At 36.7% G+C, this 23,069-nt stretch overlaps 1 protein-coding gene across 4 annotated transcripts in view; it reads right to left on the bottom strand.

Annotated features, from left to right (window-relative positions):
• STXBP5L (syntaxin binding protein 5 like) overlaps positions 1–23,069 on the bottom strand; it is a 475,147-nt gene that overhangs the window by 338,777 nt on the left and 113,301 nt on the right. For all 4 annotated transcript variants that reach the window (XM_033211089.1, XM_033211087.1, XM_033211090.1 and 1 more), the window contains exons 4-5: positions 18,953–19,034; positions 15,206–15,306 (exon numbers count right to left, since the gene is read on the bottom strand). In XM_033211089.1, the coding sequence (XP_033066980.1) occupies positions 15,206–15,306; positions 18,953–19,034 (183 nt within the window). The remainder of the gene's footprint in view (positions 1–15,205; positions 15,307–18,952; positions 19,035–23,069) is intronic.

The raw sequence follows: 23,069 nt of genomic DNA on the forward strand, positions 1-23,069 counted from the left end.
ATCAGATTCACCAAGGTTAAAATGAAGGAAAAAATGTTAAGGGCAGCCACTGAGAAAGGTCAGGTTAGCCACAAAGGGAAGCCCATCAGATTAACAGCAGATATCTCTGCAGAAACCCTACAAGCCAGAAGACAGTGTGTGTGGGGGGGAATATTCAACATTATTAAAGAGAAGAGTTTTCAACCCAGAATTTCATATCTAGCCAAACTCAGCTTCATAAGCAAAGGGAAATAAAATACTTTACAGACAAGCAAATGCTTAGAGATTTTGTCAACACCAGGTCTGCTTACAAGAAACCCTGAAGGAAGCACTAAACATGAAAAGGAACAACAGGTACCAGCAACTGCAAAAACATACCAAATTGTAAAGACTATCAACTCTACAAAGAAACTGCATCAACTAACGGGAAAAATAACCAGCTAGCATCATAATGACAGGATCAAATTCACACATAACAATATTAAACTTTATTGTAAACAAGCTAAATGCCCTGATTAAAAGACACAGACTGGCAAATTGGATAAAGAGTCAAGACCCATCAGTGTGTTGTATTCAGGAGACCCATTTCATGTGCACAGACACACATAGGCTCAAAATAAAAGGATGGAGGAATATTTACCAAGCAAATGGAAAGCAAAATAAAGCTGGGGTTGCAATCCCAGTCTCTGATAAAACAGACTTTAAACCAACAAAGATCAAAAGAGACAAAGAAGGGCATACATAATGGTAAAGGGATCAATGCAACAAGAAGAGCTAACTATCCTAAATATACTTGCACCATATACAGGAGCACCCAGATTCATTAAGCAAGTTCTTAGAGACCTACAAAGAGACTTAGACTCCTGCACAATAATAGTGGGAGGCTTTAACACCCCACTATCAATATTAGACAGACCAATGAGACAAAAAATTAACAAGGATGTTCAGGACTTGATCTCAGCTCTCAACCAAGTGGACCTAATAGACATCTACAGAACTCACCACCCCAAATCAAGAGAATATGCTTTCACCACAGCACCACATCACACTTATTGTAAAACTGGCCATACAACGGGAAGTAAAACACTCCTCAGCAAATGCAAAAGAACAGAAATCATAACAAACAGTCTCTCAGACCACAGTGCAATCAAATTAGAACTCAGGGTTAAGAAACTCACTCAAAACCACATAACTACATGGAAACTGAACAATGTGCTCCTGAATGACTACTGGGTAAATAACAAAATTAAGGCAGAAATAAAGATGTTCTTTGAAACCAATGAGAACAAAGATACACAACGTACCAGAATATCTAGGACACAGCTAAAGCAGTGTTTAGATGGAAATTTATAGCACTAAATGCCCACAGAAGAAAGTGGGAAAGATCTGAAATCAATACCCTAATATCACAGTTAAAAGAACTAGAGAAGCAAGAGCAAACATATTCAAAAGCTAGCAGAAGTCAAGAAATAACTAAGATCAGAGTAGAACTGAAGGAGATAGAGACATGAAAAACCCTTCAAAAACAATACATAAATTCAGAAGCGGGTTTTTTGAAAAGATCAACAAAATAGATCACTAGCTAGAGTAATAAATAAGAAAAGAGAGAAGAATCAAATAGATGCAGGAAAAATGATAAAGTAGATATCACCACTGATCCCACAGAAATACAAACTACCATCAGAGAATACTATAAACACCTCAATGCAAATAAACTAGAAAATCTGGAAGAAATGGATAAATTCCTGAACACATACACCCTCCCAAGTCTAAACCAGGAAGAAGTTGAATTCTTGAATAGACCAATAACAAGTTCTGAAATTGAGGCAGAAATTAATAGCCTAACAACCAAAACAGTCCAGGTCAACATGGATTCACAGCTGATTTCTACCAGAGGTACAAAGAGGAGCTGGTGCCATTTCTTCTGAAACTATTCCAAACAATAGAAAAAGAGGGACTCCTCCTTAACTCATTTTATGAGGCCAGTTTCATCCTGATACCAAAACCTGGCAGAGACACAACAAAAAACGAAAATGTCAGGCCAATATCCCTGATGAACATCAATGCAAAAATCCTCAATAAAATACTGGCAAACCAAGTCCAGCAGCATATCAAAAAGCTTATCCACCAAGATCAAGTCAGTTTCATCCCTCGGAAGCAAGGCTGGTTCAACATATGCAAATCAATAAACATAATCCATAACATAAGCAGAACTGAATGACAAAAACCACATGATTATCTCAATAGATGCAGAAAAGGCCTTTGACAAAATTTGACACTCTTTCATGCTAAAACCACTCAATAAACTAGGTATTGATGGAACGTATCTCAAAATAATAAGAGCTATTTACGACAAACTCACAGCCAATATCATACTGGATGGGCAAAAACTGGAAGCATTCTCTTTGAAAACTGGCACATGAAAAGGATGCCCTCTCTCACCACTCCTATTCAACATAGCATTGGAAGTTCTAGCCAGGGCAATCAGGCAAGAGAAAGAAATAAAGGGCATTCAAATAGGAAGAGGGAAAGTCAAATTGTCTTTGTTTGCAGATGACATGATTGTATATTTAGTAAACCCCATAATCTCTGCCCCAAATCTCCTTAAGCTGATAAACAACTTCAGCAAAGTCTCAGAATACAAAATCAATGTGCAAAAATCACAAGTATTCCTATACACCAATAATAGACAAACAGAGAGCCAAATCACGAGTGAACTCCCATTCACCATTGCTACTAAGAGAATAAAATACATAGGAATACAACTTACAAGGGATGTGAAGGATCTCTTCAAGGAGAGCTACAAACCATTGCTCAAGTAAATAAGAGAGGACACAAACAAATGGAAAAACATTCCATGCTCATGGATAGGAAGAATCAATATTGTGAAAATGGCCATACTGCTTAAAGTAATTTATAGATTCAATGCTATCCCCAACAAGCTACCATTGACATTCTTCACAGAATTAGAAAAAAACTACTTTAAATTTCACGTGAAACCATAAAAGAACCCACATAGCTAAGACAATCCTAAGCAAAAGGAACAAAGGTGGAGGCACCATGCTACCTGACTTCAAACTATACTACAAGTCTACAGTAACCAAAACACCATGGTATTTGTAACACAACAGATATATAGACCAATGAAACACAACAGAGGCCTCAGAGATAACACCACACATCTACAACCATTATGATCTTTGACAAACCTGACTAAAACAAGCAATGAGGAAAAGATTCTCTATTTAATAAATGGTGTTGGGAAAACTGGCTAGCCACATCCTGAAAACTGAAACTGGACCCCTTCCTTACACGTTACACAAAGATTAACTCAAGATGGATTAAAGACTTAAACATAAGACCTAAACCCATAAAAATCCTAGAAGAAAACCTATTCAATACCATTCAGGACATAGGCATGGGCAAAGACTTCATGACTGAAACACCAAAAGCAATGGCAACAAAAGGTAAAATTGACAAATGGGATCTAACTAAACTACAGAGATTCTGCACAGCAAAAGAAATTATCATCGGAGGGAACAGGCAACCTTCAGAATGGGAGAATATTTTTTGCAATCTATTCATCTGACAAAGGCTAATATCTAGAATCTACAAAGAACTTAAACAAATGTACAAGGAAAAAAACAACCACATCAAAATGTGGGTGAAGGATATGAACAGACACTCCTCAAAAGAAGACATTTATGTAGCCAACAAACATATGAAAAACAGCTCATTATCACCAGTCATTAGAGAAATGCAAATCAAAACCACAATGAGATACCATCTCATGCCAGTTAGAATGGTTATGATTAAAAAGTCAGGAAACAACAGATGCTGGAGAGAATGTGGAGAAATAGAAACACTTTTACCCTGCTGGTGGGAGTGTAAATTAGTTCAACCATTGTGGGAGACAGTGTGGTGATTCCTCAAGGATCTAGAATCAGAAATACCATTTGACTCAGCAATCCCATTACTGGGTATATACCCAAAGAATTATAAATCATTCTACTATAAAGACACATGCACATGTATGTTTATTTCAGCACTGTTCACAATAGCAAAGACTTGCAACCAACCCAAATGTTCATCAATGATGGACTGGATAAAGCAAATGTGGCACATGTACACCATGGAATACTATGCAGCCATAAAAAAGGATCAGTTCATATCCTTTGCAGGGACTCGGATGAAGCTGGAAACCATGATTCTCAGCAAACTAACACAAGAACAGAAAACCAAACACTGCGTATTCTCACTCATAAGTGGGAGTTGAACAATGAGAACACATGGACACAGGGAGGGGAACATCACACACCAGGCCTGTTGGGGGATGGGAGTCTAGGGGAGGAGATAGCATTAGGAGAAATACCTAATGTAGATGACGGATTGATGGGTGCAGCAAACCACCATGGCACATGTATACCTATGTAACAAACCTGCACTTTCTGCACATGTATCCCAGAACTTAAAGTATAATTTAAAAAAGTTTAAAAAACAACAACAAAAAATAAATAAATAAAAGAGGAAGGTGCTATGCTACCTGGGAGACACAAAACAATATGATGAGTCAGGGTATAGTGTGTATTTGGAAGATACAGAGAGTGATTGAGAGAGAGAGAGAATGAGAGATAGACAAAAAGAGATGTAAAGAGAATCAAAAAATAATATTCTTTATAATTATACCAAATTATTGATATATTTTCTAAAGAAATAAATGTTACAAAAAATAGAAATGCAAAAGTTAAGTTTAAGAAAAAGAACTAAAATAGAATGGTTAATCAAATTGTGGAATATTCATGAAACAGAATACTACATAACAATGAAAATAAATAAACTACAGCTAAATGCAACATGGATGAAACTCATAAATTTCCAGTGCTGAGCAAAGGAATCCAAAAGCAAGCAACTACATATACAGTATTCCATTTTTATACATGTCAAAAACAGGCAAAATTAATCTATAGAGTTGGAAATTAGGATACCTGGGGGTAAGTGACTGGAAGGTAACATACGGGAGTTTCTGTGATTCTAGTAAGTTTTTGTATCTTGATTTAGGTGTTTGTTATACAACGGCAAAGTTATTTCAAGGTGTCCACTTAAGATTTAAACAGTTTCCTAATGATTCAGTAAAATTTACACACAAACAAAAAAATAGGGGAAAGTCTATATAAAGAGTGATCCTTTAGAATATATTATAAAGAGGGAAAAAAGCAAGACGCAAAACTGTATAACATGCTACATTAACTTATACTATTAAATTAGTATAATTTGCCTGTTTTTTGATGCATATAAAAATGGAATAATATATATGCAGTTGTTTGCTTTCAGCTTCTTTTGCTCAGCAATGTATTTATGAGTTTCATCCATGTTGCATTTAGCTGTAGTTTAATCTTCATTTTATGTAGCATGTTATACAGTTTTGTGTCTTGCTTTCTTCCTTCTTTATAATATACTCTAAAGATCTTCCTAATTTGTTTAACAATATATTGTGTGTATATAAAATATATATAAATATATATGTATATTTTGTGTCTTGCTTTTTTCCCTCTTTATAATAAATTATAAAGACCTCGCTAATTTGTTTAAAGGTCTTGCTAATTTGTTTAACCAAAAAAATATGATATTCTCTCTATATATTATATATATGAAAATATATGATTTTCTATTTTACTTATGTATATATAAGAAATAAAATTATGTTACATATTTTATTTGCTTATATATGTACATAATGAATGTCTATAAAGAAACAATAAATTAATTACACTGTTTAGCTCTTTTGAGGGGAAATAAGTAAGTGTCCAGGGGACAGGAATAGAAGAAAGATCCTTTATTGTATATACTGTTGTACCGTTTGAATGTCAAACCCAGTAAATATATTAGTTATGCAACACTTTGAAAAGAATCAAAGCCAGTTCAAATTGCCTTTATAAAATAATATTTTAAATGTGGGTTATAAATTGGGTCTGCAAAAGCCAATTCAGATGGATCAAGTTTGCCAGAGATCTCATAAATTATGGAATTTTCAACAAAATATTGCTTCCTTTCAGTTTAACTAATATTTTTCAGAAATTCTCTGATAATAAGTAGCAGAACACTAGAGTAAGAAAAATTAAATATACATAAGTACAGATAATTTAAGGGTCTATATACATAGCCTACATTTGAATTTCACTCAAAAGCCATATAAAACAATTCTATGCTTTCTCCAGTACTACATACATTTATGATTGTGATAGCAAGGACTGCTATGCCTAAAATATGAATGTTTTATTTTATTCACTACTAAAATCATGCATTACAAAAATCAAGACTTTTTTTTTCTTCCTTATTTAGGTTTAAAATTGTATTTATAAGAAGTACAAGGATCATCCACCAGAAACAGAATATATAAACCTTACCAGATGCAATGGTTCATACTTGTAATCCTAATACTTTGTGAGGCCAAGGCAGGAGGATAGCTTGAGCCCAGTAGTTCAAGTCTAGCCTAGGCAACACAGTGAGAACCCCAGGCCAAGCACAGTGGCTCATGCCTCTAATCCCAGCACTTTGGGAGGCTAAGGTGGGAGGATTGCTTGAGCCCAGGAATTTGAAATCAGCCTGTGCAACATGGAGAGACTCTGTCTCTACAAAACAACAACAACAACAACAACAACAAAAATTAAAAATTAGCCAGGCATCGTAGTGCACACCTGTGGTCCAGCTAATCAGGAGGCTAAGGTGGGAGGAGAGATTGAGCCCAGGAATCTGAAACCAGCCTGGGCAACATGGAGAGACTCTGCCTCTGCCAAAAATAAAAAATAAAAAATAAATAACATTAGCCAGGCATCATAGTGCACACCTCAGGAGGTTAAGATGGGAGGACTGCTCAAGCCCAGGAATTCAAGGTTGTAGTGAGCCATGCTCATGCCACTGTACTCCAGCTTAGGTGACAAGTGAGACCCTGTCTCAAAAAAAGCATAGTAAGAAACCATCTCTACTTTAAAAAACAAATAGCTGGGCGTGATAGCACATGCCCATAGTCCCAGCACTTAAGGAGGCTGAGGCAGGAGGACTGCTTGAGCCCAGGAGTTTGAGGCTGCAGTGAGCTATGCTCACGCCATTGCACTCCAGCCTGGGAGACAGAGTGGGACCCTGTCTCCAATAATAATACTCCAATAATAGTAATAATAATAATAAAAGCCTATTACTTAACAATCTAAGACTGGTTGCTGCCTTCAAACATTGTAAGACTAAAGACTGTAGGTTCCTTAATAAAATAAGCTCAAATTTATAGTATAAATTCTATAAACCGAAACACATTTAGCATAAACATAAGCATACTTAGAAAATTTACATAATTACATGGCTAATATCAAATGTTTTGGAGTCTATCCCAAAAGATGCTTGATTAAATTCTCCTAAATGACCTGAACCTCCCATTCACCATACTTTGATAATTGCATCTCCTACAATAAGTTATGATCGTAATGAATATTCTCAAGTTATATGACAATATGTATGTATCTTTCTTAAGAGATAAATATCACATTTATCTTTAATGTAAGCATTAAAACATTTTCAAAGTTCCTGTGATTGAAACTTATCTCAAATCTGTCAGCTTGCTCTTTTATATTTCTACCAATTAATCTAATTCAGTTGAGATAATAAAATTACAATTGGAAATCATCAGTACTAATCAATTCTTCCTCCCAAAAAGGCCAGAAAAAGGGCCAGAACATTTCCTTCAATATTCCAATTGTGAGGGAGAAATAAAAACACTCTGTCCAACCACATAAAAGTATACAGTCAGATCTACCCAACATATTAGAAGAAAAATCTTACCAGCAGAGAGAAAGAAAATCAACATGGTAATCTAAATGGGTAATATTTTACTGGTAAAGAAAAATAAATAGTGTAACAACTCTTTACTGATCTTAAATTTTTTCGATATTCTTGAAATTTCTGCTACATTACTTATTTTAAACTAAAATAACCAAAATTAAGACTAATCTAGAGAAATAAGTCCTATCTAGTTTCAAAAATGTCTAAAATATAAATTCCCTTCCTCATAAAAAAAAAAACAACAAAAAAAACTAAGTACAGAGATTTGAGGCGAGATAGTTGACTAGAAGTGGTTAATGAGCACCACTCTCATGGAGAGAAAAAACAGTGGTGAATGGATGCTAGCTCTTCAACCAGAACATCCAGGTAGAAACATGGGGATTTATCAGGGAAACAGCATCACCCACAGTGAAGAGAGAAGAGCAAGACAGGACAATTGCCCATTCAAAAGTGGCATGGAGCCAGGGAAGTCCTTGCACCACAGGGAACAGTGAGTGAGTGACAGTCCCCAGGGGTTCACACTTCTGCCATGGACCTTGGCATCCTTGGACTCAGGATCCCATTTCTCATGATCCCCACAACCAGGGCCTCCAGACTCCCAGGAGTATTGGATCCCCAGGCACCTCAACACCAGCAGCTGCGGCTCTAGCAATGGAGGAGGCCAGGCTCCCTCACATGTCCCCAGGAAAGAGGATGAATTCATGCGGCTGAAGAGTAACAAGCCTACCGGCCTGGGACACTAGTGAGGCCACCACAGTCCTATCAGAATTCTCAGATCAGGAGCAGCTCTGTGCTTTTCTGGGACCAGCTCCCAGAGGGAGAGGCAGACCACATCCACAACCCTCCCTCCTGTTTGACCTCAGGCTGGGGAATGTACGCAGTGATTAGGGGCAATGTAGACACCCAGTACAAGGCAGCCACCTTAAGGAAAAGTAGCCAGACTGTTTTCCACATGTGCCCCCACCCCTGCTACTTCTCACTGAGCAAGGCCTCCTGACCTAGAACCTCAGTCACCCCACACTGGGCTCTTGGGCCACTACCAGCTCTCCACTTCCCTGGGACAGAGCTCTCAGAGGGAGAGGCAGGCCACCTTGTTTGTTGCTCTACAACCTTCCCTCCTGATGCTCTCAAGATCAGGAGGGTACACAGTGATTAGGGACTACCATGAACCCCTAGCACAGTGCAGCCACCTTACAGAAAAGCAGCAAACTGTTTTCTACATGGGTCCCCAACCCTGTTATGCTTCTCTGGGCAGTGGCTCCCTACTGGAGTCTCCAGCCACCCCCCACCTAGGCTCTCAGGTTAGTAGCAGCTCTGTGCTTTTCTGGGACAGAGCTCACAGAAGAAGCAAGCAAGCCACAATTTTTGCTACCCTGCAGCCCTTGCTCCTGTTGCCCTAGAGACTGAGAAGAAGTATAGTGGTTGGGGACCGATAGAAACCTCTAGCACAACACAGCCACTTTACGGAAAAGCAGCCAGACTTGTCCACATGCCTCCACTACTCTTCACTGGGTAGTGCCTCTTGACCTGGGCTCCCAGCACAATCACCCTGCCCTGCCTGAGCACTTCAGTAGGTGGTAGCTCTCCATTTCACTGAGGAGGAAATCCCAGAGACAACCCACAGCCCTTCTACCATTGCAGCTGCAGTGATACTGCACTTACTGCCCTCAGGCTGGGGAAGGAATAAAGGGCCTGGTTGTTACACTGGAATCTACACCACACTGAAGTCACAGTACAGAGAGTAACCCAGTCTGTCTTCCCTGTGAGTTCTCACTCCCAACTCTTCACCAAGCAGGGTCCCTGGGTTGGGACAGCAGAACAGCCTCATCCTCAGCTGAACATTCCCACTGCTGATGGCTTTGTGTTTCCCTGGGGCGGGGCTCCCAGAAGGAAGCAAAAGCCTCCCTGCTACTGCCTTGGCAGCAGTTCTGCCCTTGCCGCCCTGCCCTTGGACTACAGATGAAACAAAGAGCCTGAGGACTTTATTCACACTGCTAGCATAACACAGTCACTATAAAGAGACAAGCCCAGTCTCCTCTTTGTGAACCCTCCAGCCCCTCCTCTTCACCAAGCAGGGCCCCCAGCTCAGGCCAGCAGTGCAGGCACCACCCCCTCGGGTGAACATCCTCAGTAGCAACGTTCTGTGTTCCCTCAGATAGAGCTCCCAGAGGCAATTGAAAGCCCCTCTGCCACTGCCACTGCAGTGGTACTACCCTTTCTGCCCTTGAAACAGGAGGAATGTTCCCTTATCCCCGTCACAGTACATGTGACAGTGGTGTGGCTTGCTTCTTCTGTGCCCTGCTGCTCAAACCCCTAGGGGGTAGTATGCAGATGGGCAGATCATGGGGAGTGTTTTGGAGCTTTGACCCCATGGCAGTGTCTAGGGTTGAGTGCTTACAGCTCCCAAAGCTCCAGTGGGTGTGTGTTACAGTGGGCTGTTACAGTGGGCTCTTTCAGTTTTGCTGTCTGCAGGTGGCTTATGTTAATCAGCTCAGTTAGACCCTCTGCCTTATGGCAAGGACAGAGGGCTTTCTGTATCCCAGGTTCTTGCTCTAGCATACCAGAAAAATCAGATGACAAGTGGGCTTGGAGGATGGGTACAAAGTTTTATTGAGTGGTGGAGGTAGCCCTCAGTGAGGTGGATGGGGAACAAAAGGGGAGGTGGAGTGGGAAGGTGGCCTTTCCCTGGAGTCCAGCCCCAACTGAATTCTGCATCATCCCACCTTGATGGCCTGCCGGTGTCTGCTGGTGTCTGTCAGTGTGCTTTTCTGCTCCTTTTGATGTTCAGCCACTTGTGTGTGTCATGCCCGCTAAGGTCTCTCAGGTTTATATGGGCACAGGATGGGGGCATGGCAGGCCAGAGTGGTCTTGGAAAATACAACATTTGGGAGCAAAACAGTAGTGCCTGTTCTCACATATGTCCACAGGCAAAGGCCTCAGGGTGAAGCCCTTGCCAGGGACACCACCCTTCTCTACCCGGCATTTCTCTGCCCCCCCACCCCCCTTCCCCATATCAATCTCAGACAGAGAAAGCAGCAAAGATCTGAGTGCTTTAACTACACCTTGAACAAACTGCAGCTGCCCTAAGGAGAAGAGGCTAGTCTGTCTCCCCCATGAGCCCTCCATCCCCCCTGCTTATCACCAGGCAGTGCCCCCCAAGCTTGGGCCCATAATACAGCCACCTCACACCAGGCTGACTCCACTGTCAGCAGCTCTGCTTTTCTCTAGGTAGAGCCCCAAGAGACAAGTGAAAGGTCCTCAGCCACAGTCACTGACCTTGGCAAGTTTCCTTCCCCTGTTGTCTCTAAGCAAGGTAAGGAACATAAAGCCTGAGCTTGTCCCAGGGCTGTGGCGTACAGCCTGGGAGTACCAAGAGATGACATGTAGCCAGCACTCAAGTGGGAGAGGAGCCCACTTTCAGAACACTAAGAGACTGCAGTTGAGAAGAAATAGAGGTGCCACATTGCTGAGCAAAGCCTGCCTACTGGTCATTATGCTTAAGTAGCATCTACTGGATCACAACCCAAAAATATTTTTCAACATCAAAATCATTTTGCTAATATATCTACCTCCCTGTGAAACCAAGGACAAGAACTCAGCTACAAATAAATGTCCTGCATAAAGTCTCAGTCCTCTGAAAACATCCAGAAAGGAAGTCAACTGACTATACTCAAATTACACCACAGTTGATGGAAAATCAGCCCACACAGACCCAGCACAACAACTCTGGCAACTCAAAAATCCAGAGTGTCTCCTTTCCCACAAATAGTCACACTAGTTCCCCAGCAAGAATTCTTAACTAGACTGAAATAGCAGAAATAGAATTCAGAATCTAGATAGAAATGAAGATCACAAAGATTCAGGAGAAAGTGGAAACCCAATACAAGGAATCTAAAGATTATAATAAAATGATACAAGAACTGATAGATGAAATGGCCATTATAAGAAATACTCGGCCGAGTGTGGTGGCTCATGCCTGTAATCCCAGCACTTTGGGAGGCCAAGTCAGATGGATCATGAGGTCATGAGATTGACCATCCTGGCCAACATGGTGAAAGCCCAACTACTAAAAATACAAAAATTAGCCAGGCATGGTGCCGTGCACCTGTAGTCCCAGCTACTCAGGAAGCTGAGGCAGGAGAATCGCTAGAATCAGAGAGGCAGAGGTTGCAGTGAACCAAGATTGTGCCACTGCACTTCAACCTGGGCAACAGAGAGAGACTCCGTCTCAAAAAAAAAAAAAAAAGACTCAAACTGATCTGATAGAGTAGAAAACACACTACAAGAATTTCATAATGTAATTGCAAGTATCAACAAAAGAATAGACCAAGTTCAGGAAAGAATCTGAGAGCTCAATGACTGGTTCTCTGAACTAACTTGGTCAGAGAAAGAAAATGAACAAAACACTAAAAAAATAAGGGATTATGTAAAGAGACCGAATCTACAATTCACTGGTGTCCCTGAAAGAGATAAGGAGAGAGCAAGCAACTTGGAAAATATATTTCAGAATATCATCCATGAAAATATCCCCAGCCTCACTAGAGAGGCCAAAATACAAATTCAGTACCAGTGTGAGGTACTACACAAAAGACCATGGCCAAGACACATAATCTTCAGATTCTCCAAGGCTAAAATAAAAGGGAAAAAGTGAAAGGCAGCTGGAGAGAAGGATCAAGTCACCTACAAAGGAAACCCCATTAGGCTAACAGAGGACCTTTCAACAGAAACCTTACAAGCCAGAAGAAATTGGGGGTCTATATTCAGCCTTATTAAAGAAAACAATTTCCAAGCAAGAATTTCATATCCAGCCAAACTGAGCTTCATAAGCCTCATAGAAATTAGATCCTTTCCAGATAAGCAAATGCTAAGGGAATTCATGACCACCAGACCTGCCTTACAAGAAGTCCTGAAAGGAGTACCAAATATGGAAAGCAAAGACTGTTATAAGCTACTACAAAAACACACTTAGGTATAAAAACTATTGATCCTATAAAGCAACCACATGAACAAGTCTGCACAATAGCCAGCTAGAAACATGATGAAAGGATCAAATCCATACGTACCAATATTAAACTTGAATGTAAATGGGCTAAATGTTCCAATTAAAAGTCACGGAGTGGCAAGCTTATAAATAAGCAGGACTGAATGGTATGCTGTCTTCAAGAGGCCCATCTCATATGTAATGACACCCATAGGCTCAATGTAAAGGGATAAAGGAAAATCTAACAAGCAAATGGAAAACAGAAAAAAGCAGGGGTTGCTATTCTAATTTCAGACAAAGCATAATTTAAACCAACAAAGATCAAAAAAGACATGGAAGGACATTACATAAAGGTAAACGGTTCAATTAAACAAGAATACCTAACTTTCCTAAATATATATGCACCCAACACAGGAGCACTCAGATTCATAAAGCAAGCTCTTAGAGACCTATGAAGAGACTTAGATTCCCAACAATAATAGTGGGAGACTTCAACACCCTATTGACGGTTTTTAGATAGACCATCCAGTCAGAAAATTAACAAAGATTTCCAGGATCTAAACTTAACACTTGACCAAATGGAACTATTAGACATCTACAAAATGCTCTACCCAAAAGGAACAGAATATACTGTCTTCTCATCTGCACATAGCACATGCTCTAAAATCAACCACACAATTGGACATAAAACAATTCTCAGAAAATCTAAAAAAAATGAAACCAGACCAAACACACTCTCAGGCCATAGTGCAATAAAAATAAAAATAAAAATAAATACTAAGAAAATCACTCAAAACCATACAATTGGATGGAAATTAAACAACCTGGTCCTGACCTTTGGGTAAACAATGAAATTATGGCAGACATCAGGAAATTCTCTGAAACTACTGAGAACCAAGAAAACATACCAGAATCTCTAGGACACAGCGAAAGTAGTGCTAAGAGGAAAGTTTATAGTGCTAAAGGTCCACATCAAAAATTCATAAAATCTCAAATTAGCAACCAAACATTACACCTAGATAAACTAGAGAAACAATACAAAACAAACCCAAAGCTAGCAAAAGACAAGAAATAACTAAAATCAGAGCTGAAATGAAGGAAACTAAGATGCAAAAAAAAAATACAAAAAGATCAATGAGTACAGGAGCTGGTTTTTTGACATAAGAAATATGATAGACCACTAGCTAAGCTAATAAAGAGAAGAAGAGAGAAGATCCAAATAAACAATCATAAGCACCAAAAAAGACATTACCACGAGCCCCACAGAAATATAAAAAACCCTCAGAGACCGCTATGAACACCTCTATGCACACAGACTAGAAAACCTAAAAGAAATGAATATATTCCCGGAAACATACAAACTCCCAAGATTGAGCTAGGGAGAAATTGAATCCCTGGACAGATCAATAAAGAGTTCCAAAATTAAATCAGTAATAAAAAGCCTACCAACCATAAAGGACCCAGGACAAGAATGATTCACAGCCAAATTCCACCAGATGCATAAAAAATAGCTTGTACCATTCTAACTGAAACTACTCTAAAAAAATTGAGGAGGAAGAATTCCTCTCTGACTCATCCTGTGAGGCCAGCTTCATCCTGATACCAAAATCTGGCAGAAATACAACAAAAAAATCTTCAGGCCAATATCCTTGATGAACACAGATGTAAAAATTCTCAACAAAATACTAGCAAACTGAATCCTGCAGCACATGAAAAAGCTAATCAATCACACTCAAGCAGGTTTTATCCTGGGATGCAAGGTTGGTTTAATAATCACAAATAAATAAATGTGATTTACTATATAAACAGAATTGAAAACAAAAACCACATGACTATCTCAATAGATGCAGAAAAGGCTTCTGGTACAATTTGATATCCTTCATGTTAAAAACCCTCAACAAACTAGACATTGAAGGAACATATTTCAAAATAACAAGAGCCATCTATGACAAACCCATAGCCAACATCATATTGAATAGGCAAAAGCTGGAAGCATTCCCCTTGAAAACCAAAACAAGACAAGGATACCATCTCTCACCATTCCTAGTTAACATAGTACTGGAAGTCCTAGGCAGAGCAATCATGCAAGAGAAAGAAATAAAAAGCCTGTAAATATTAATATGAAGAAAGGAAGTCAAACTATCTCTCTTTGAAGATAATATGATTCTATACATAGAAAATCCCATAATTTCAGCCCAAAAGTTCCTTAAGCTAATAAACATTGCATTACTAGGTGACTGGATCTATATCAATTATGCATTTTCTACAAAAAAGAAACCACTATGAAAGTAAGCATAAACATTAAATTATTTCTAGCTGTTGAGATTATGAGGGAAAAAGCCTGTCAAGTTAACAAAAACTTGCTCAGGAAATAATTTTGTTGTACATTAAGAAATTGTTTAATCCATAGGTTCTTACCGTTCTCGGTTAAATTTAAGAGAATGGAGAATGGCTGGCCTTTTTTGTCTAAGGTTCCACAAATGAAGTGTATCATCTGAACTTGCACTGACCAAGGCACCCTAGAACAAAAAAAATATAAAGTAAGTGTGTGATTTACTTAAGGGTTTTTGTGAAGCACAAACAAGCTAATTTACTCAATTTTTTTATTACCTGAAGAGTTACTTGTGTCTATATAACCCAGAAATATCAGGAAGGATAGGTGCATAAACTTCAATCAGGAAGGGTAAGAATGCTGAAAGTAGAAGAGGAAACTGACCCACTGCATTTCGACGGTCAGAAAGACTAGCTTAAGGAATATTTATTTACCAATAGAGAGGATTAATTATTATAGCATCATTATTATCATTAAAGGTTTTTCTTCGGGAAAAAATCGTTTAGGGATTTCTTTTTCTACTATTTACACATATACTACATAGCCTTACAGAGAAGCAAATATTCAATGCAGTCTTACAAAATTGAATACAGGTTATATAAAAATTCTCCTTTGCAAGAATTTTCTGTATATTTGGAAAGTGTATATTCTTCCTAAAAAGTATATTTGGTATAATTTAATTTGCTTCTTATAGCCTAAGAAGCTTCATCAATAGTAAAGGAAAGTATCCATAATAAAAGAAAACATTTCTCCAACTAGAATTTAGTATAACTATAAAATTATACTAAGATTCTTTTTATACAGCACCGCCAAATACAAATGAATCCTATTTCATATACAATAGGATATTTTCTACCTCTTAATGTGGCAGAAAGCATATGGACAGATAATAACTATTTGTATGACTTTGCTTATATGCTTAAACTACTTATTTTACTGGGTTAAATCAGATCATTTAAAAACGTTAGAACTTTTACCATAATGACAGTTGACCAGCTGAAAATGTCGATGCTTATCCATTAACGGATCCTAAATCCAGAGCATTAAATGTGTTCTCTAAGAGTGATCTTTCAGAACCTTGGTTGTCCTGAGATACCTAAAAGGCTTTTTATATTTTCCAAAGTACTTTGTTAGAAGTAATCTCTTATAGTTTACAGTATCAATCACAGATATCCCAATCAGATACTAGGAAGAACTATATTGAAATCGCTAGCATTTATTTCTTCTTTCGGAATTAGAAGAGAGAAGACAGGAATCTAAATGCCCCTCTATAACAATTTCTAAGCCAAAAAAATGCTCATGTGTCCTATGATGGGTCTCTTTATATTGGGTACCAGTGATTTTAGTCTCAGAGAGGAATGGCTTTATAAAAATAGAAACATAATCAAAGATCATATTCATGAAAATATTTAGAAATTTGTATGATTTGCATATTTGTATCTAATTACCTATATACATGTTCAAAGATGTATATATTGATATATATATCTTAACATGAACTCAGATAATTTCCTGCCATGAAATAGGAGGTATTCTATATATGCCTTGAGAATTTTTGTGTTTGTTTGCCTGTTTTATTTGTACATTGTACATATGCTTCCTATAAACCAACTAGAAATCTATTAGGATTTCTTGAAAGCATTTGATGAGCTACAGTTGATTTTTTTGAGATACAGTACACTAGTCTCATTTCCTAGAGAGGTGGAAGTTCACCTGAGATACGGTGAGGATACAACATGATATGTAACAACAATAAAACATTCTCTACAAGAGATAGTTACATGCTATACAGAAGATATAACATGCCAAAGGCAAAATGGAATTAAAGTAGCATATATTCAATAATATCTTAGTGTAATACCTAAATAATTCTAGTGAGGAATGCAGTAATTTTTTTTTTTTTTTTTTTGGGATGGAGTCTTGCTCTGTCACCAGGCTGGAGTGCAGTGGTGCAGTCTTAGCTCACTGCAACCTCTGCCTCCCAGGTTCAAGCAACTCTCCTGCCTCAGCATCCCGAGTACCTGGGACTACAGGCGTGTGCCACCATGCCCAGCTAATTTTTGTATTTTTAGTAGAGACGGGGTTTCACCATGCTGGCCCGGATGGTCTTGATCTCTTAACCTCGTAATCCACCCGCCTCAGTTTCCCAAAGTGTTAGGATTACAAGTGTCAGCCACCGTGCCTGGCCAGTATTCTTAATTCTGTGATAAAACTGAGATGTAACTTATCATCAGAGGGAAGTGAAAGATACCACTAAGCCTAACAGCACCAACAGGGACAGACACATGAAAGTAAGCACAGCAGCAGAGTGTACAGGTTCATTTATAAAAGCAAAGTGAACCTACCAAAAGTACTATAAAGATCTGTGAAAATATTTAAAACTAAGAATAGAAAAACCAGTCAGGTCAGAAACTGGGAAGTTGGGAAAAGATACAGAAACTTTGTGTGAGGTACATGGGGCGAGTAGTTCAGGATAAATGATGTGAACAAGGCAAGGAGGTTGAAGGCTTGTCTTTATTTATTCTTAGTTATGTACCATAGGGGCAAACTTAGGACCTGGAAGACAAATCTCAAAGGATCAGACCCAGTAAAAATCACATGGAAACAAATTATGCCTGTAAGTGTATATCCATGCAGAAGGCAAAAAGCTGAGATCCCTCAACAAGGAACTACAGAGTAGCACTGAGACCTCAAGAAGCCTGACATTCTAGATAATAATGAGCAGTTATTACAATGAAATATTTTTCAAATGTTTTCTTTACCTTCCTTTCTCATTTCAGTACCCCACAGCAAGTGTGCCTACATTGTGAAATATGCTAGGTTTGTCAATAAAGAGGATCTCACAGTCTTCCGAGAAAGATTTTGAGCCAAGAGAAGTGAAAAGTGAACATTTGCCAATATCTTTCTTGCCTCGGGTTATCTCTGATATGAAGTTCTATGAGACATTTTACCCACATTTACAATGTAAGTTCTTAGGAAGATATACAGATATAGATATATGCAAATATATGCCGACACTGAATGAAAGATCATTGTCATGCCTTGAAAAAATAACCAAACTTTTTTTTCCGAGGCACTGAGTTCAATCTTCTAAGTGCCTGCATTTGGCATGGCACAAACTTTTAAAGCATTTTTGCATTGACTGGCTCACTTAATATAAAATAAGCTCTAGAAGACTCTAATTTCCACTATAAAAATCTGATTCAAGAAGGCCTCAAGTAGCCTTCTACTAATGTAATATCTGCAACCTCTCTGAGCTTCATAAATACATATTTTGTTTTCAGAGAGTTCCTTATCACCATAATTTTATAAAAATGTAGATAAAGTAGAGAGCTAATTCCCATAATAGCTATGGACACAAAATAAATACAAATGCATATCTATTCCAACAGATGCATTTGGAGATATATACAGATAAAAGGGCCCATATATATATAAGCAAAAAGATCACTTCAAGGAAGATAAAGATAAAACATGAAGTTAGGCCTTGGTTAAAAAATGTAAGTTGGTGGGAAGTGAGTGGATAGAAAAAAGGATTAGTGGCCAGTGAAGCAATCAAAGGACATTAGGATTTTTTTTAAAATTTAAATAATTAAACTAAATTATGCTATATAGTAACAATAACAGAATATGATATATACAATCTTTTTTCTTTAGAATTTAATAAATAAACCAATACAGGAGTACAGTCTTTTGTGAAAAATGTAATCAGAAGTAATATCAAATGCATATATATTTAAGCATTTAGAATCACAGTATTTAAAAATTACATTAACTGATTCACTGTATAGTGGGGGAGTGTGTGATTTAAGTAGTCAAAAAATAATCCTTACCTCATTGATCAAAAATTGGAGCTGTAGGACAGCTGCGCCACTTTCATGTTGGCAATAGCAATCAACACCAGGTCTCCCGAGTCTAATATAATAAAAGTCAAGGATTCTAACATTTTAATTAGCACCAATATTAATGAGTAAAGAAACTAACTTATTTAGCATCAGATGTTTTGCTTTTTAGTTTCCCTTATTTTTATAAATAGTTGAAAAATCTTACTCTTAGTAGATGTAAGTTAAATTGTATAGCTCAGATGTTTAATACTCCAAAAATTTGAAAAATAGAATGACAATAAGGAATTTGAGAGACAGCAGCTTTTTCCATGACGTTAAAAAAGAATTGGGAATCCATATACACCTCATTTCATTTAAGATATTTTAATTGATTAAACACTTTTTTCACTAAAATAAATTCAAAAGGAGTCAATAATTTGACATAATTAAATCATAAGATGAGTTAAAAAAGACACAGGTAAATATGTTGATAATCTTGACATATAAAAAATCTTCTAAGCATAATTTAAAACCCAGAGATCATAAAGAAATTGATTGACATAGTTGACTAAATAAAAGTATAAAATATCTACATAGAAAAACATGACAAATAAGGTAAAAAAACAAGAAAATTAGAAAATAAATAGTAACAAGTCATCTACGCTATACTACATAACATATAGGGAAGAGACAGAGAGAAAAAAAGGAAGTAGGAGGAGTGGAGGTTAAAAAAAGGAATGAGAAAACATCATATAACAAAATTTACTTACATATTCTATACCAAATGATCTGATATATATGTATATTTACTTATCATTTGTTTGCTTGCATAAATATATAAATTAGATGACAGTCTCCACTTATGGTCATAATGAGGAATGTGGGCCAGTTCTACTCACTACCTAAAACAATTAAAAATCTTACCAAATTTATGTAACAAATTTTAAGACACTGCACATCAGGTAGGAAATGACAATGATCCCCGAAAGAAAGAAAATATATAAGGCGAGGCTTATGACAGCCCCAGTTTACTGCCTAGAGATAATTTCAAGACTCCAGCACAAGGAGGGGGAACCCAGATAAAATCTAGCAGGCCTACTGAGTAAGGAGACAGAACTAACAGTCTAGGGAGGCCAGGGACAACTAGAGTTCATAGGGTTAAGTAGCAAAGAAGAAAATGTGACACAAAAAGAGCTCTAGAGATTTGCAGAAGGGTCCTCCTCAAATCTTTAGCTAAGTACTAATGAAGGAATAAGTTTGAGGAAACTACCTGAGACTGAGGAAAGAACAAACCAAGAAGAAAAAGCATACTTCTTGATAAGCAAATCAAGAAAACAAACCGAAAACAAAGTTTATATTGAGGCAAGAATGTTTCATGTTCCCACCAGCAAAAGTGCAAGCCCTCAGAATTCACATGCAAAGTACTCAGAGAATATTACCTCAGTATGAGGAAAAATTCCTCCCTAAGATAAAGACTGCTCTGGTTCTGCTTACCAATACTTAAAACCAGGTTACAAAAGGATCAAACTATTCCACATAACTTAACTACATACTAAACAAAGATCAAGGATAATTATACAAATACAAAAACCTTTAGCACTCAAAAAGGTAAAATTCAAGAGGTATGCCATTCAATGCAGAGAACTAAAAAATATAACTTGTAACAAGGAGAAATATCAATAGAAAGATACCCAGAAATAAAACAGGATAGAAATAATAGACAGAGATAGTAAAACACTTATTATACTACACTGCATATGTTGAAGAAGGTAGAGAAGAGATTGAGCATATTAAGTAGATACACAGAAGATAGATCTATCTATCCATCCATCTATCTACCTATCTCAAATAGAATATCTAGAGATTTTTTTAAAAAATACATTGAAGATTAGTAAACTTGAAAATAAGTCAAGAAAAACTATCCAAAATATAACACAGAGAAAAAAATAACTGAGGCATAGAGGAAGAACAGCACACCAATGAACTGTGGATCACTGTCAAATGGCCTAATTAGTTATAATTTGAGTAATAAAAAAGAGAAAGAGGAGGGAGAGAAGAGATAAAATATTTTTTAAAATAATGACCAAAATTAAATTGTCTTCAAAAATGAAACTGAAATAAAGACACTTTTCAGACACACAAACCTGAAATAACTCATTCTGAAAAGACCTGCACTAAAAGGAATGTTAAAGAGGGTCTTCAGGCAAAAGGGAAATGATATCAAATAGTATCTGGATATACAAAAAGGAATAAAGAATATTTCAAATGATAAATATATGGGTAAATATAAAATACAAGTTATCTTTAAAAGATAATTTACTGTTTAAAGCAAAAATAATAATAGTACATTTGTGGTTTATAGCATATGTAGAAGCAAAATGATGTTAACAATATCACAAAGGCCAATAGTAGGAGAAATAGAAACTTTACTATTGTACCATTCATAAAGTAGTATAACATTAATTGAAGGTAAACTTTGATAAGGTACAGCTGTACACTATTAATATAAATCATAAGGCAATCACCAAGATTATTATAGCTAAATTAGCCAACAAAGGAGACAAAATGAAATCATTAAAAAGCTTAACAAAAAATCAGGCAGAACATTGTTGGGGGGAACTAAGAACTAGCAAGATAAATAGAAAACAAAGAGCAAGATGGCAGGTTTATACCCAGCCATACCAATACCACACTAAACGCAAACAGGGTAAACACCCCATTTAAAACGCAGTGATTGTCAGAGAAGACAAAAATGCAAGACCTAAGTATGTACTTTAAACACAAACCTCCTTTAAATATATACAAATAGGTTAAAAGTTAAAACATGGAAAATTATACACCATGCTAACATTAATCAAGATGTAGGTGGAAAGATATATTAACATACAGTAAAGTTGATTTCAGAACACAGAACATTACCAGGGTTAAATGTGGTCACTTCATAATAAGAAGTGGGTCAAATTATTTTTAAAAAACATAAAAATCCTAAATTATACACCTAATTACAGAGCTTAAAATACATGATACAAAAATGATAGAACCACAAAGAGAAACAGATGAATTCACAATTATAGTTGGAGTTTTTAACACCTCTTTCTCAATAACTAACATAAGACAAAATCAGTAAAAATGAAGAAGACATAAATAAAAGACTATCAACCAACTTGACCCAATTGGCATTTATAAAACACACAACCCAAAAAGAGCAGAATACGTATATTTTTGAAGTATAAAAGAAACAATTACTAAGAGATAAAATATTTCGAACTATAAAACAAGCATCAAAACATTTGAAAGTATTGAAATCATAAAGAGTATAGTTTCTGACCATAATTGAATTAGAAATTAATAACATCCAGAAAACTCTCCAAATGTTTGAAAATTAAATTACAAACTACTAAATAAACATTGATTTAAAAAACCATAAGAGTAATTAGATAATAATTTAACACACTAATAAAAATATAGCATACCAAAGGTGTGAGATGCAGCTAAAGCGGCACTTTGAGAAAAATTTAGAGCTTTTGCTACCTATATTAGCAAAGAAAAATATCTTGAATTATGTAAGCTTTCATCTTAAGAAGCTAGAAAAAGAAGAGCAAATTAATATCAAAACCAGAAAAAAAGAACAATAATAAAGATGATCAGATAAATCCAGTAAAATAGAAACAGATTAACAATTAAAAAAAGAGTGAGACCAAAAGCTGGTTTGAAAAATTCAATGAAATTAATTAACCTTCAGCCAGAGTGATCAAGGTAAAAAGAAATAACACACATTTCCTTTATAAGGAAAGGAATATTACCAAAAAAACTTTAGAAATTAAAAAGACAACAAACAAATATTATTTACAAAATTATGCCAATAAATTTGACAATCTAAATGAAATGGACAAATTCCCAGAAAGACACAAATTACCCAAGGAGAAGCAGGAAATTTAACAGCACTATACAAATTAATGAAACTAAACAAATTAATTCTAATTAAAATTATTTCCTCAAAGAAAACTCCAGGTCAAGATACCATTACTTACAAAATAAAATCTATGATACATTTAGAGGAAAAAATTACGCCAATTCTATAAAATTCCTGCAGAAAAATTGAGAGGAAGAAAGATTTTCTGACTCA

This window comes from Trachypithecus francoisi, unplaced genomic scaffold (genome assembly GCF_009764315.1).
Source record: "Trachypithecus francoisi isolate TF-2019V2 unplaced genomic scaffold, Tfra_2.0 Lachesis_group0, whole genome shotgun sequence".
Classification (NCBI taxonomy): Eukaryota; Metazoa; Chordata; class Mammalia; order Primates; family Cercopithecidae; genus Trachypithecus; species Trachypithecus francoisi.